Consider the following 15399-nt stretch of genomic DNA (forward strand, 5'->3'; position numbering starts at 1 on the left):
CCAACTGTGTTCTTGATGTATATTTTATCACAAAACGTCCTTAGCTCGTAATAATTAAAATATTAACCATGACAATGATAAGATTGACAATAACTGTTAGTAAGCCGACATCACCGTCACTGTAATAAAATGAACAGGACAATACCACGAATAAATCCGTGAGTTTTGTGGGGAAGTACGTATGTACTGTGAGTGTGTACGTGTATCTCTGTAGGTGTGTATGTATGCATGTGTTTGCCCCCTTCTTGATTTCTTATTTTTATTTATTATGATTTTTTTTTTTCAGATCATCAAACAAAATTTTATATTAGTCAATGACAACACAACTGAACACAAAATGCACCTTTTAAATAAAATCCAAACCTACATGGCCCCTTCCGTGAAAAAGTGATCTGAAACATTTAAGTGTGACAAACATGCAAAAACAAAAAATCAGGAAGGGGGTAAACACTTTTTCATACTGCTGTATGTGCGAGCAAGGTGAGGGACTGCTTCCTACCACCCAGCAAGCTCCGCCCCACAGAGCCAGCATGGGCCCCCACCACCAGAGAGCCCCCGGGGGAACATTTGGGCAAACCGACCCGGCCGGAAGACAACCAGCCCCCAAGACCGGCAAGAGCAACGTCCTTAGCGTCTAAGAAAGAAGCTAGCAAATGACAAAATGGCAACCGTTACGCTGTTGCCAGACGTCTGCTAAGATGTCATCAGCGGTTGACTCTAAAAGTGGTAACACAAAACACGTTTTTACAGTTTTACATACATAAAACATTTCTAAATGCATGTAAATCAGGAATTTTGTGCTGAAGCTTTTGCGCTTTAAGACACGAGGCAGCGTTCATAATATATTTTTATCAGTAAGGAATAAAATCGCACAGCTTTTACTGTATACAAAATTCAGTGTGCACTATGAGCTAGCATGTACAAGAGGTGTGCATATATGTGTGTGTGTGTGTGTGTGTGTGTGTGTGTGTGATAATGTGTTTTAGTCCAAGTGACCCTCTTCTGCTGATGAGGTGGACCCCTTAATCACATCCTGCTAGAGATGACTGTGTTTACCTGCTCGTTTTTGTAGTTTTCCAAACACAGAAGATGATTTAAGCCACACTGAACGCATAGAAAGAGTTGCTATGGCAACCCTTCAATCTATCTCAGCTTTGTTAGCTTTTCATTCCACAGACCTTCAGCATGAGAAATACACCAGACACACTGCGCCAGGAGTGAAACCATTCATGTTTAGAACCTTTCCATTCAACCCAGGAACAATATGTGGCTCCAAGAGTTGGGCTCATTGAGTGTCATGCGATCCAGTGTCAGACTCTTTGTTTCATGACAGTGCGTGATATGCTGCTTTCTATAAGACACATTGCATGCTCGACGTAGATAGTTCTACTTTGACGTCGTTGTCACGAAAATGGGGTTCTTTGTTCAAGATCATGCTGCTCGCTTTACAGCAGATGTTCAAGACATGATACGCATGATTTGTTTTACCATGCATTGCATGCTCGACATGTACTTTGGTGTCGCTGTCACGGAAATGGGGTTCTTTGTTCAAGATGGTGCATGAAATGTTGCTCGCTTTAATGGCCAAGACAGTGCATGGTGTGCTGCTGACTTTACAGTATATCAGATGTTCAAGAAGGTGCATGATATGCTGCTCGCTGTACAACAGATGTTGAAGACAGTGCATGATATGCTGTTTGTTTTACGACGCATTGCATGCTGAATGTGTACTTTGATGTTTGATTGTCGCGGAAATAGGAATCTTTGTTCAAGACGGTACATGACATGCTGCTCACTTTACAATACATGTTCAAGACAGTGCATGATATGCTGCCTGCTTTACATTAAATGGTCAAGTAATACATTTGTATTACTTGTATTACTCGTTCATTGTTGTGTGTTCCACAGTGTTTACATGCACGGGTGAAGATGCGAGTCTCCCGTCACAGAAGTCTTCATCCGCTGTCAAAAAAGTCAAACTATCCCTTTAATATTATTTCATCTCATCATTTGATCTTTTTGTCTCATAGTTATGACGTTTCTATCTCACAATTATGACTTTTATCTCCTAATTTAGAATTTGTGCTCATAATTAGTACTTTTTATCCCGTTAATTTTGACTATTTCATAATTATGACTTTCTCTCATAATTTCAACTTTTTATCTCATAATTTTGAGTTGTCTTATCTCATAAGTATGACTTTTATCTCCTAATTTCTCCTTTTTGCTCATAATTATGACTTTTTATCCCGTAAAGTTTGACTATTTATTTCATAATTTCAACTTTTTATCACATAATTTCAACATTTTATCTCATAATTTAGAGTTTTCTTATCTCATAATTATGACTTTTTATATCATGATTTCGACTTTTTATGTATTCTGACTTACCATTGGGATATTTTTTTTCTTTCAGTGGCAGAAACTGGCTTTCATAGTATTGTGACAGTGTGTGACCAACAAATATATTTTAAATACTTAATAATTTATATTTCAAAACTAAAAACGACATATTAAAATAATATGCATAATAATGTGTATAATTATATTTGTACGTAAGTTATGTTTAAATAAAGCTATGTTATTTATTCAATATACAGTATATACCCACAGGCCATCAGGCTTCTCAATGAAGCACTCACACACGCCGCACGCACACACTCATAGCACTTTATTATTTATTTACTTATTTATTTGTATTATTTATCTGTATTAATGTCTCTTCTGTTGTTGTTGCTTAATTTATTGGTATTTATGTTTCTTATGTTCTTATTCTTTTTCTTGTGTTTTCTTTTTCTTGGGAGAATGAAAAGAATAAGAATTTCATTGCATAGTATAACTGCCTGTTTTACTATGCATATGACAATAAAACTTGAATCTATATGTATACATATACATATACATATATATATATCCTAATATAAATATAATATAAATATCCTATCCTACGCAGATTAGCGCTGTACAGTTCTTTTTTTTTTAAACACCACCTGTGCCCTCTACAGGAAGCCTTGAGAACTGCTTTCAAACGCCCACTACTGTAAAATGACATTACATGGTGTTCCGCTCTTACAACGGCGATGCCAGAACACATGAAGGACAGTAATAACAAAATTAAATACAAGAATGAAATGAAATAGCAATTCCTTACTTTTATACCTGTGGTTGTCTTGCACGCTAGATGGGGGGGGGGATTGCAAGCGACAGTCTTATATTGTCATCACTCTTAGTTATCATTGTCTATTTCATAGGAGCAGATCCTTTCACGTGTTGAAAGATGCCGTCTTTATCCTTCATGACGGTTGCGGCCATTGTCGGTCGATTTCACTTTTCTTTGAAGCAGTGCAATCAGAAGAGTCTGCCTCATGCTTGGGAGGCATGATGAAGGGAAAAAAGTGAACAAAAAGTAACCAAAGTGACATTGTCCTTCCTCACTGTAGCGACACATGACTACATACTTGACAAGGGTTTTTTTCTTACTTTTTGTACATTGTTAATTAGAGGTGCATGATAATTATCGGGCCGATATGAGGGAATTGGGATGTCAAAAATAGCTCCAATAACCAATAATTAATAAAAAACGCTCCAATGAGGCGAGATTACCCATACTGTGCGGGTGAGCAAATCCATTTTCTCCTGCCTGTGACGTTAACAGCATGTCGTAACGTCCCCTGAACTCAAATGTAAACAAACATTCACTTTGTGTGGTAGTTGGACCAAATGCTCCGCGATGAGGGAAAAAACACCCCACCAAGCACACAAAAAACCTTATCAGCCACCTGAAACGCCAGAGCCGCGGCATTTCAAAAGGTTTGCCAGAGACCTCGGTGGCATCACACCGGCTGCTTGGAGCGTGTGCCCGAATACAGTGGACCATGTTGGGCCACGCCAGGTGCCTACTACACAGCAAATAGGAGTGTTAATTTTTTGGTCTTGATGAGAATCTCGAAGTTGGAGTGTCAATCTTACACTATTTGGAGTTGATCTAACACTGCATTTTCTTAAAAATGTTAAATTTAACACTGGTTCATGAGTGTTGTAGTTAAAATGGAGTGTTGAAAATGTTCAAATCTTGTTGTATTGTATTTGTACTTTATTTATCCCACAGCGGGGAAATTTACTTGTTACGGCAGCAAGCAAGATACGCAAGTAAAGAGTACAGTGTAAAGAAATGCATATTGACTACAAGTACAACATGGTTCAGGTGGTGCAGGTGTTATAGAGCCTGACAGCGGTCGGTATGAAGGACCTGCGGAACCTCTCCTTCTTACACCGTGGGTGTAACAGTCTGCTGCTAAAGGAGCTGCCCAGGGAAACAACAGTGTCATGTAGCGGGTGAGAGGTGCTGTCCATGATGGATGTCAGCTTAGCCAACATCCTTCTCTCCCCCACTTCCTCCACGGAGTCCAGAGGACCGTCCAGGACAGAGCTCGCTCTCCTGATCAGCCTATTGATCCTGCTCCTGTCTCTGTCCGTGCTGCCCCCTCTCCAGCAGCCCACAGCATAGAAGATGGCTGAGGCCACCACAGAGTCATAAAAGGTCCGTAAAAGAGTCCTGCACACACCAAAGGACCTCAGTCTCCTCAGCAGGTGGAGGCGACTCTGGCCCTTCTTGTAGAGGGCGTGGGTGTTGACGGACCAGTCCAGTTTGTTGTTAAGGTGAACACCCAGGAATTTGTAGCTGTCTACCAACTCTATGTCCGCTCCCTGGATGTTCACCGGTGTGAAATGGGATGTTTTCTTCTGGAAGTTAATGATCATCTCCTTTGTCTTGCTGGTGTTGAGTTGCAGCTGGTTAAGCTCACTCCAGCTGACAAAGTCCCTGATGACCGTCCTGTATTCCAGATCATTGTTAGTGTCACAATAAAGACATTCAACACTTCCACACTCCATTTAACACCTAACAGTGTTCACGTGTGTTAAGCTCCACCCACGGACATTTCATTTAGACCCCACCCCTCACTTCACATTGTTGAAATGAAAAGTAGATGGAAGAAGTTGACAATTAGGAATCATTTTGCATCAGTAGGTAAGTAAACATTTAAATAGATGAACTAATGAATTGTGTTGTACCTGGATGCTTACACATAAAAAGCGTTTTTGTTGTGATATTTAAAAAGACTAATAAACTGAGGCAGCTGTTTTCACCCAAAGCCTTTGCTAATGTTAGTGTAACCAATGAGTAATTAAAACAGAGTCCTGATAGCAGTTTACTATCAATCCAGGTTTAATGATTTGCTGGACTGAAATGCATCTCTTATTTTGCTTCACAAACTAGAAGTCAGCGAACATAACAACATGAATGGACAAAACATCTAAATAACACACAAAGGAAAAAAATATATCTATATAAAATGTTAAATGTCCCTTAAACTGTCCTGAGCACAATTTAAGATTTGCTGGCCAGCATACAAAAATAAAGAGTCTATAGAGCTCTATACGTGTATGTATGGGCTATGTATGAAGGAGTGTATGTGTGCTGCGGTGCCTGGGATGCTCCAGCAGCGGCAGGATGGTGACGATGATGATGACGAGGAGGTGGATGGTGTCCTCTTCCTCCACTATGGCCAACAAGGAACAGCAACAGTCTCTCACATCCAAATCGCTAGCAGGAAAACAGCATAATGTCACGCAGTGATGGATTGAGCAGACAATGCTCAATGGCACACACAGGTGGCTCTCCTACACACTTTGACCATGTGCCAGCCTACAGCGCTCTATGTAACAGTATACTGTAATGCACATTGCAACATAAACAAACACACAGGGAACACAGTCACCAATATAATTTAAAATAGCCTTCTGCTATAAACAAACAGGATTCAAAGTATCACATCTACACAAATGAATGGCAAACTCCGCCTAGCATAGCAACTAATTAGCGATTAGCGATTGACACACTAATACCATTATTTTGCATACATATTTTACATTCAACACAACTGTATAATATAAATGACCTTGTACATCTCACATGAATGCTCACCTAGCAGGAAAACAGCATAATGTCACACAGTGATGGATTGAGCAGACAGGCCTGGCACACACAGGTGGCTCTCCTAAACACTTTGACCATGTGCGAGCCTACAGCGCTCACTAGGGGCACCATGGTAACTAATTAACGACTGTCGCAAGACTGTCGTAAAGATGTCCATTTCTTATAAAGAGAATCACATACAATTATAATAAAACAACGAATGTATGAAATTTAGTAGCACATTACTTAAATGATAACAGACAGTGGCATCAATCCCGGAACATTACATATAGAAAGATAACATGTCTTTTAAATCACACAAAAACACAGCTGGGTTACATCAGCTCATGTTTTTACTAAGTTATATTTTCTATTTAGTGTTGCTTTGAACTGAATCGGCACTGCCTGTGCAACATTTGGCAATGTAAGTGAACGCTACGTTATATCTTCATTATGCTGTCTTCATTTTTAGTGAGCTAATGGCTAACTAGCTAATTGGCACGAGGAGCCCCCACATGTAGGTCTCGCTATATTACTTGTATATGCTGTACAAGATACAAGATATCAAGGTTGGGCAACTGTAATTGTTACTTTAACTTAAAAATAATTGTCAGGCATGTGTTGGAAGTGAACTACACATTTTTTTTTAGAATGATGCATCTTTATTTTCCTTCTTGATTCACAGCAAACCTTTCCTTAGTACATGAATGTGGTAAGTAATATCTTTTTATTTATTTTTTTATCAAGGCATAAGCCCTGCAACTGTGGCTGTTCCATATTTATTTTATTATTTTAGTAGGATTTTTTATATTTTATGTATTCTTATTCTCAGAGGTGGATGGAGATGTCTTTGACGAGCTTGCCAAGTCAGGTGTTTTGACTTTCAAGGTCCTTTTATCAGTGACAGGTAAGAATGTGAAAATATTTGAAAATGCATGAGGTGGTTTAGATATCACAGGCAGTGTGGACCCCATCAGGTACCTTGGTTTTGTCCAAATGAGATATTGTTGTCATGATCTTTGAGGCATAAAAATTAATTTTTGGTCTAACTTTACAATAAGGTACACAAAAATACAGTAGTTACTGATGAACTAATAAGGAACTAATTACTAAGGCACAAATTTACAGTAGTAGAGGATCTAATGAAGAACTAAAAAGGAACCAATGAGCAGAGTAGTTACTAAGGAACTAAAAGTCATACATTTAGAGTAGTTACTAAGAAACTAATGAAGAACTAATGAGTAGTGGTTAGGGTTAGATAGGTTTGTAATTTTGTGTACCTTATTGTAAGGTGACACCGTATTTTCATTTGATATTCAATTTTTAGCCCCTTTTCCATAGGTTGAAATTCCCCCAAATTATTTTTTTTTTGTTCTAGTTGTAATTAGTGTTTTGTGCTGTTTGGTAGAGTAAGAGATTCATTTGACTGGAGATGAAGCATCCTTCACTGTGCAGACTCCACTATCCCTAGCTTCACCCCAGTTATCGCCAGTTGGTAGCGAGTCTCCACTCTTGCCCATTCATTAGGTTCGACAATTTATCCTTCAGCCCACAAGAAAGAGGAACCCAACAGAACCAGTGGATCAGGATGAAGCATGACAGGTAAGCTTTGAGTAAATGAATGTAAAGTTAATATTATCAATGATGCCTAAAGTGTTTTTATGCATGACATTGTTTTATTTAAAAATCCTCTTGAATTCCCATGAACACACTATCATTTTAATGTTTTTGGCAGAAAGTCGGTGGTGTTTTGAGGGCCAATCCGAAAGGGGAGGAAATCTTCAAGGAGTGCAACAAGACTAAAACACTACCTGATGCAACGTGTAAACAGATGGTGAACATCCTGGTTGCAGATATGATGGAGCTGAGTGGGTAAGAAGAATTTTGTCACTTCCCCCTTTCCGTTAGAACAGTCATTCCAGACTGTCAGCAACGGCAGTAAGACCATGTACTGTGGGAATGGTTCTGTGATCATTAACATGCATTAACTATGATTTGTTTTGAAAGGAGCGTTCCGCCATCATGTGTGATGACAAAATACACCCTGAGAATTGTGACTTGTTTTCCATACCTCAAAGATCCATTCTCCAAACCTGGATATGTAAGTGTGTTTTCAATGTAAAACCCAAAGTACTGTTTTTTTTCCTTTAGGTGTGTAGTTTGTATTAAAATCTTGTTTCAAATATGTTCATAGGATGCTTAGCTTAGTGGCAGTGGCTCAGGAGGTAGAGCAGGTCGTCCAGAAATCGTAAGGTTGGTTGGATCCTTGCTCCCTCCACCCAGTCACTGTTGTGTCCTACACTTCTCCTGGCTCTCAAAGTTGTTCCAAGACTGTTTCTTCATGATGGTCCAAAAACCAGAGGAGAATATCTGTTAACTGGTCAACAGCTGTTTGGTGAGGAGTGCAAGGAGGCACTATCTACAATAAGACATTCAACCGATGAATCCGTGGTCAAAGAAGATGAGCAACTTTCCAGTATCGACAGAATATGATCCAAGCAGAAGATGTATCATCGTCTGTCCTCAATGTGTTCCCTCGCTTCCTTGATGTTCCTGGATTGGTAAGGAAATCTTTAGTATTTGGACTAGTTCAGTATTTGATCCTCATAGGTTACCCATTATGTCAACCATTTATAAACCTGTAGGCCTACAGTATACTTGTATGAAATATTCATGTCTTGTTTATAGATTGACCAGGATTTCTCAATGATGTTTGCTGATGAAGTTTCTCAGAGGTTCCTGGCAAAGTGGTCGACTGTCTTCAAACCAAAAGTCATTGCAGACTGGAAGACTCTCCCGCAAAAGCAGAACATGAGTTGCTGTCAGGAACTGAACCTCAACCTGATGACAGCTGTGGTCAGTACAAACAGTTCTGTATTAGGCAAATAACGTAAAATATTTATTTCCTAGCTGTTTACAAATTATTTTTCTTTTAGGCTTGGACAGGGATACATCCTCCATCCTTCTACTCCTGCATCTGCTCCCTCCGACTTCTAGAGGCCAGGAAAAAACAGCAAAGATTAATTTGGCTCAAGCAGCCAACCATCTTCTCAGACATCTTAAGGTATGCAAAGGTCCATTTTTACATTTTAGGTTGCAGATTTTCTTGAATCGGTTAATTGTGTTGATTCAATGTCATAAGGTGTGCTAAACACCTGAGAAATGGAAACCATGCAAAGGGGATTTAATTGTTGTTGCCCTTTTCACGTACAGGAAGGAGCCAGTTTGACCCTCTTCCAAGACTGTTGACACAAGACAACCATTTCTCCTCTGCATCAGCGAGCGAAAGCGACATCCAGAGGTTCTACATTATTATTGACCAAAAGCCGATTGCATGCAAGGCACATACATTTATTGCAGCTTTTGATGAACTATTCAAAGCTCACTTTGTCTTCAGTCTCCCATATGCTTAACAATGGATAAGAGCAAACATTTGGGTCTGCCCAGTTTTGGTGTCTCCACTATTTGGTGATGTCATTAAAAGGAATAATGATCACTGGAACTTCCTCCTCCTTTTGATGCAGATTGTCAACATAGTGTTCTGCTACACCATAACTGATGGAATGATCCTTTACTTGAAACATCTGATAAGTGACCACCACACTCGGTACAAAGCATCGCTTCCTGGTAAGAAGTTGATTCCCAAGCACCGCTTGATGATACACTATCCAAGAGGCATACAAAACATTGGCGCTTTTATCCATACGTGGTGCATGTTTTGAAGCCAAACACCATTTTTTTCAAAAGGTGTGGTTAAAATTTTTTAAAAATCTCAGTCATTTGTCGTGGCATTTCACAATGAAAATTATTATTTTAGAAGATTTGCATTTGGCCCTACAACATCAAAAACAATCTGCAACTTGAAGGTCGGGAGGAACGTGGTCAGGCATGATGTCGGCAAGCATCTTCCAAGTATGTCAAGTACCAACTGGGTACGGTATAGAGTACCATGTTGGTGTGTTCATATGTACTGGATGTATCTTTGATCTACCTGTGTTCAAGAAGATCTGTGATATAATAATACACAAAGAAGGTGCTTTCATAATCGCCTGTAATGTAGAAACGATGTACTATGAGGACCTGTTTAACGCGTACTGCATAGAAGACCAAATGCTTGAGTTTTCTGTCATGTGTTTAAATGAACTGACTCATTTCAGACCATTTGACAAGCAGTGCTCTAATGACAATTGTCAAAGAGCATACGTACTGTAGTGCCCTACTGTTGTTTAAGCTGTCTGTTGTAAATGAAATGTTTTTGAATAAAATGTATGAAGCCGTCAACTAGTCATATTTTTTATTTATTTTTTATTTTATTTTAAAGTAGTATATTAACACTTTTATCGTGTTAATGTTGCAACTCCTTTGAGAGTATTTAAATGACACTATAAGAGTTAATAAATGACTCTTAAGAGAATTCATTTGTGACACCTCACACTAGTGTTAAAAAAATGCAACACCGGTCGTTGTCGAGGAGTGTTAAATTTTAACTATAGAAATAGTTAATATTGACTCTACAATGGTGTAAAAATGGCTACACTTTCAAAAGTGTTAAAATAACACTTTGTAGAGTGGACCCCATGGGACACTTTGAAAGTGTTGAGATGAACTCCTACAGTGTCAATTTAGGCCTGCTGAATTTGCTGTGTACCGCTCTATACTGCGGTTCTCCCCACCTCCGTAGCGGCACACCGGCTGCTCGGAGCATGTGTCCGAATATAGTGCACTTTCCTGGGCCACAGCAGGTGGCTCCCTCCACTCTATACTCTGGTTCTCCTGATAGTAGTGGTGTGATAATAGTCAGTGATATTTGATTAGGACAAGTCTTTCTTACTTCCCGGTGTGCAAGAATTACAGTTGAATCTAAATTTAAAAAGTGGATATAAAAAGTTTTTAGGTTATCGGTACCATATCAGCCTTGAGAAGCAGAAAGTTATCAGTATTGGTTTGGGAAAAAAAAGGTTTCGTGCATCTCTTGTATTAATAATTTATGGGAAGTAGTTGTTACTTGTCAGCGTGAGCAAACAGCATACTGAGCGTGTTTCGGTGTTATTAGCAGCTCATAATGTCTTCTTTCCCTGGGGTGCTATGGCGGTACAGTCCAACTTGAAACACTTCCATAGACAATGTTTCTGGTGTTCATGGGTGGCAGCAAATCTTGTGACACGCAGGAATGAATCAGCTTCCACACGAGCTAATGAACCGCGCGGCTGTGGATGGAAACTCGACCGAGAACATTCCTGTGTGCTCGAAGACGATACAAATTGTTGGCATCGGTGGTGTCAGTCAAGACTGTGACTGCTTCTGTGAGTCCATCATCCTGCAGTGACTGCAAAACAACTACACAGATATTAAGAAAATAGAAGGTTCGCTTGTCTATCACCTACTTCCTGCTGCCTGACTACACAGCAACACAATCACAGCACTTTCTCTGTGTTTCGTCCTTCATGCTGCAATTCAGACAGTTTAAAAGTGCTTTTTACTCAGCCCTGCTTGTGTGTGTGTGTGTGTGTGTGTGTGTGTAGCTTTAAATGCTGATGAGTGTGCTTGTTGTACTCGATCCAGTTTTTACACTTGTCCAACATAAGATGTCATATATCGCACAGACCAACGTGACGTTAAAGCAGTGGTGTCCAAAGTGCGGCCTGGGGGCAATTTGCAGTTCATGGCAGTTTTTTTTATTGCCACATAAAAAAATATATAATTCATAAATTATATGTTATATATAATATATTTATAAATATTAGAAAAACTGAAGTAATTGAAAAAGCAGCCATTTTACAACAATAAAGTTGAAATATTAAGAGAAAAAAGTTGTAGTCTAATGAAAAAGTTGTATGTATTTATTTATTTATTTATTGATTTATTTATTTGTTCATTTGTTTATTTATATATTTTTTTATTTTTAAATAATAAATAAATTATATATATATATATATATATATATATATATATATATATATATATATATATATATATATATACAGTATATATAAACAATGAATAAAGAAAATTAAGAAAAAATGAATAAAGAAAAAGTTATACAAGAAAAAAGGCCAGATTTGACAAGAATAAACTCAAAAGACCTCAAAAAAAAAATGTAATTTTAGTAGCATAAAGTTTAAATATTAAAGAAAAAATATGTTATTTTTCAAAGTCATAATATTACAATAATCAAAACCAAATAAAGTTGTATTTTTTATAAAATTAGGTTGGGTAAAAATGTATAATATTAAGGGAAAAAAGTCATAATGTGCCGCGCAGTGACCTAGCATGTTGCCCACACAGTCAGGAGATCGGGAAGATCCGGGTTCAAATCTCTGTTGGGCATTTCTGTGTGGAGTTTGCATGTTCTCCCGTGTGTGTGTGGGTTTTCTCCGGGTACTCCGGCTTCCTCCAACATTCCAAAAGCATGCATGTTAGGTTAATTGGAGACTCTAAATTGTCCATAGGTATGAATGTGAGTGTGAATGCTTGTTTGTCTATATGTGCCCTGTCACAATTGCTAGTGACTACCGTTTGTTGTGGTTGTCACTGCTTTGGTACCTGCCTTCTTCTGGCTTGTTTCTCTTTTTTGTTGCAGTTACACCTTAAGCGGGCTGGAGGCGGGGACGCTGGGCACACCTGCTGCTAATTACTCGATACTCATTTAAGCCGACTACCCACAGCTGGCAGCCGCTGGTTTATTGTTTCGCCTCTGCTGGCTACACACCCGAGTGCTTCTGCTACCACTTCTTGTTCCATGCCAATTTGGACCTGCCGCCTCCCTGCCGTCCAGCTAACTCCTGAGTTTGTACTTTTCTTCATGGTGTAACTTTCATTTGCCTTTTTGTCTCTGTTTTTGCCACGACATCATCGCTTTCTGTTTTTGGAACTACTCTCTCTTACATTTTTGTTATTAAAAGTCCTGTATCACCACACGAACTCGCAGCCTCTGCATCTGGGGTCCTAACCACACAGAGAACCTGACATGCCCTGCCATTGGCTGGCGACCAGTCCAGGGTGTACCCCGCCTCTCGCTCAAAATCAGCTCGGATAGGCTCCAGCATACCCGCGACCCTAGTGAGGATAAGCGGCATAGAAAATGGATGGATAAAGTATTCTGAGAAGAAAATTTACAGACAGTATTTTAGAAGAAAGTTGAAATAATTTAAAAAAAACAGCAAAAATGTGGGAAAAAAAGAGGAAAAGGCTGAAGTTATAACCTTTTAACGTTATAATATTTTTTTGTCAAGTTGTAATATTATGAAAAAAACAATAAATTATATATATATACTGTATAATATATAAAATGGTTGCCAAAAACGTTATAATGTTGTGGGAATAAAGTCAAAATATCAAAATATTAAGAGAAAAAAGTTGTATTCTAATGAGAAAAAAACCTTTTATGAGAATAATTTTATGAGGAAAAAATAATGTCATTTTAGTTGCATAGAGTGGAAATAGTAAGGAAAAAAGTTTTTTTTCAAGTCCTAATATTATGAGAAACAAACAAAACAAAATGAATTTGGAGTTTTTGGAAAATTTGGTTGGGAAAAAAATATCATTTTATAGGATTAAAGTCATTTATTATGAGAAGAAAATGTACAATTTTATTATTAGAGTCTATAAAAATGTATTATTTTAGAAGAAAGTTGAAATATTTGGGAAGAAAACAGCAGCAAACATTTGAAACAAAGAGCAAAGAGTAAAGTTAATATTACTAATATGCTTTTTCACCTACGTATATGACAAAGCTGAGATTCACTTTTTTCTTGAAATATATGTAACTTCTTAGCATATCTACATGTGTTGCTTTACAAAATATCAAAGTGGCAAAGTTGCATCCTTTCATTTTTCACTATGTGATGGTTTTTGGAAAAAGATCATCTCAGCAATAAGGACTGGGACAGGAAGACGCAAATGTTAGCAACACTAGCATAGCAATGTGATGCTAGGTTAGCCTATTTGCTGAAGAAAAACAACATGCAGCATGCAAAAAACAAATGTCCAGCATCTCACATGAAGTGACCGACACCCTTCTTCATTCGGTCTGGTCGTGGAGTGGATCGAGGCAGTGAAGGGGCGATGTGGTGCACACAAAACTTTATTTTCTGAGCTCAGGATCTCACACAGAAAACAGCGATACAGGTATCAGTAATCTCTGTAAAATGACACACCAAGGGATACCATCCATCCCTTTTTATACTCTTCTGCTATACTTCCTGTGTTCTCTGGTTATACAAGTTATTACGTTATCATACAGCTGAAAGGATGCTTTTACTGAGACGCAGGTCATCGTGACTTTTTTGCTGCTTTTAATATCTTAAAGCACATCCTGTCTTCTGGTTATTGTTCACCAAGTCACACCACATCCTTCATCCCATAACCGACCTCAGCCTAGTCATATAACTGTTCTATATATGAATATATCTAATGAATACATGTTTTTATGAATTGAAACCCTTCAGTACGTATACGTATGTACTGTATATGATCACGTGTATGTGTTATGGTCCGTATTCAGAGGCCACGAGGTACATCTTTCTTCATGCAACATGCGTTTTCAGGTGGATAAGATGTGTTCATGTATAGATTAGATACGGCAAGCAACACTTTTTTACACACTTGAACTCCCTTTCAGACGAAAGTGATCTTGGCCAGTGCGACGATAGAAAACAAAGACAAGCACCGGAAGATGCGCTTGTTTGAACGGTGCAAGCAAGACTTTTTTTTTAAAGCCAACTTTGACAGCGTTCTGAGTTACATTTGCAGAAAAGATGCCGACCTTTGTCCCCACTTATCAATTAGTTAAGCATGACTATTATCTTTACAGCGACTACGCTGTTTCCTAGAAATTCATTTTGTTGCAAAGAGCAAAACCCTGACAACTATACATTAACCAGATGGCCATACAGAGAGGTTTCATATGTCACATAATAACTCTCAAATACACCAAACAACAGCAGCACTCCCTATCAAAGGTTACCCCCGAGTGACTTCAGGTGTAAATATTTAACTACTAGTTTCATTTTTCCTTTCCTTTCATGTCATTTACATCCATGATGCACCGCTCGGTCGGGTTAAACCTCCTTCATCGGCCACTGCGGTCACGTTTAGTTCAATAAAAGCACCCGTGGGAAGGGTGGTTATGATATCCCAAGTGTTTGTGAATCTGACTCAGGGGCTTTTGTGGCTGTGAACATGTCATGAGTGCCTTCTTTTGCAGTTGCATCGAGCAAAAGTAGCAAATAGTCTATAAAAATGTCATGAAACTACATATTTTCTTTACAGTCGATATGTTTTGCTCCATTTTTAGAGCGTGTCCTCATGTAAAGACCATCCTTACAGGCCAATCTTGTGGCCTGGATGTTTTTTGTTGCTATAGATATTTCCATCAAAACACTGAAACATGAAACCGCCACTTAGATTACGACGTGCCACAC

At 38.5% G+C, this 15399-nt stretch overlaps 1 protein-coding gene and 1 long non-coding RNA gene across 2 annotated transcripts; one reads left to right on the forward strand and one right to left on the reverse strand.

Annotated features, from left to right (window-relative positions):
• Positions 1-4118: 4118 nt before the first annotated feature.
• LOC129189046 (uncharacterized) lies at positions 4119-6074 on the reverse strand. The gene is made up of 2 exons (XM_054790321.1): positions 5987-6074; positions 4119-5605 (listed from the first exon to the last, which is right to left on the reverse strand). Exon 2 carries the CDS (start codon positions 4891-4893, stop codon positions 4201-4203), a length of 693 nt encoding a protein of 230 aa, XP_054646296.1. The 5' UTR covers positions 4894-5605; positions 5987-6074; the 3' UTR covers positions 4119-4200.
• A 193-nt stretch (positions 6075-6267) lies between these two features.
• Positions 6268-6995, forward strand: LOC129188282 (uncharacterized). The gene is made up of 3 exons (XR_008572583.1): positions 6268-6401; positions 6663-6689; positions 6810-6995. It is a non-coding gene; the product is annotated as an uncharacterized LOC129188282 (long non-coding RNA).
• Positions 6996-15399: the final 8404 nt, after the last annotated feature.

The sequence above is a fragment of the Dunckerocampus dactyliophorus genome, chromosome 10, assembly GCF_027744805.1.
Source record: "Dunckerocampus dactyliophorus isolate RoL2022-P2 chromosome 10, RoL_Ddac_1.1, whole genome shotgun sequence".
In the NCBI taxonomy this organism is placed as follows: Eukaryota; Metazoa; Chordata; class Actinopteri; order Syngnathiformes; family Syngnathidae; genus Dunckerocampus; species Dunckerocampus dactyliophorus.

What these genes read in the sequence shown, in the direction of transcription:
- LOC129189046 (XM_054790321.1), bottom strand. Translation starts at nt 4,893, where the DNA reads ATGGAGTGTGGAAGTGTTGAATGTCTTTATTGTGACACTAACAATGAT.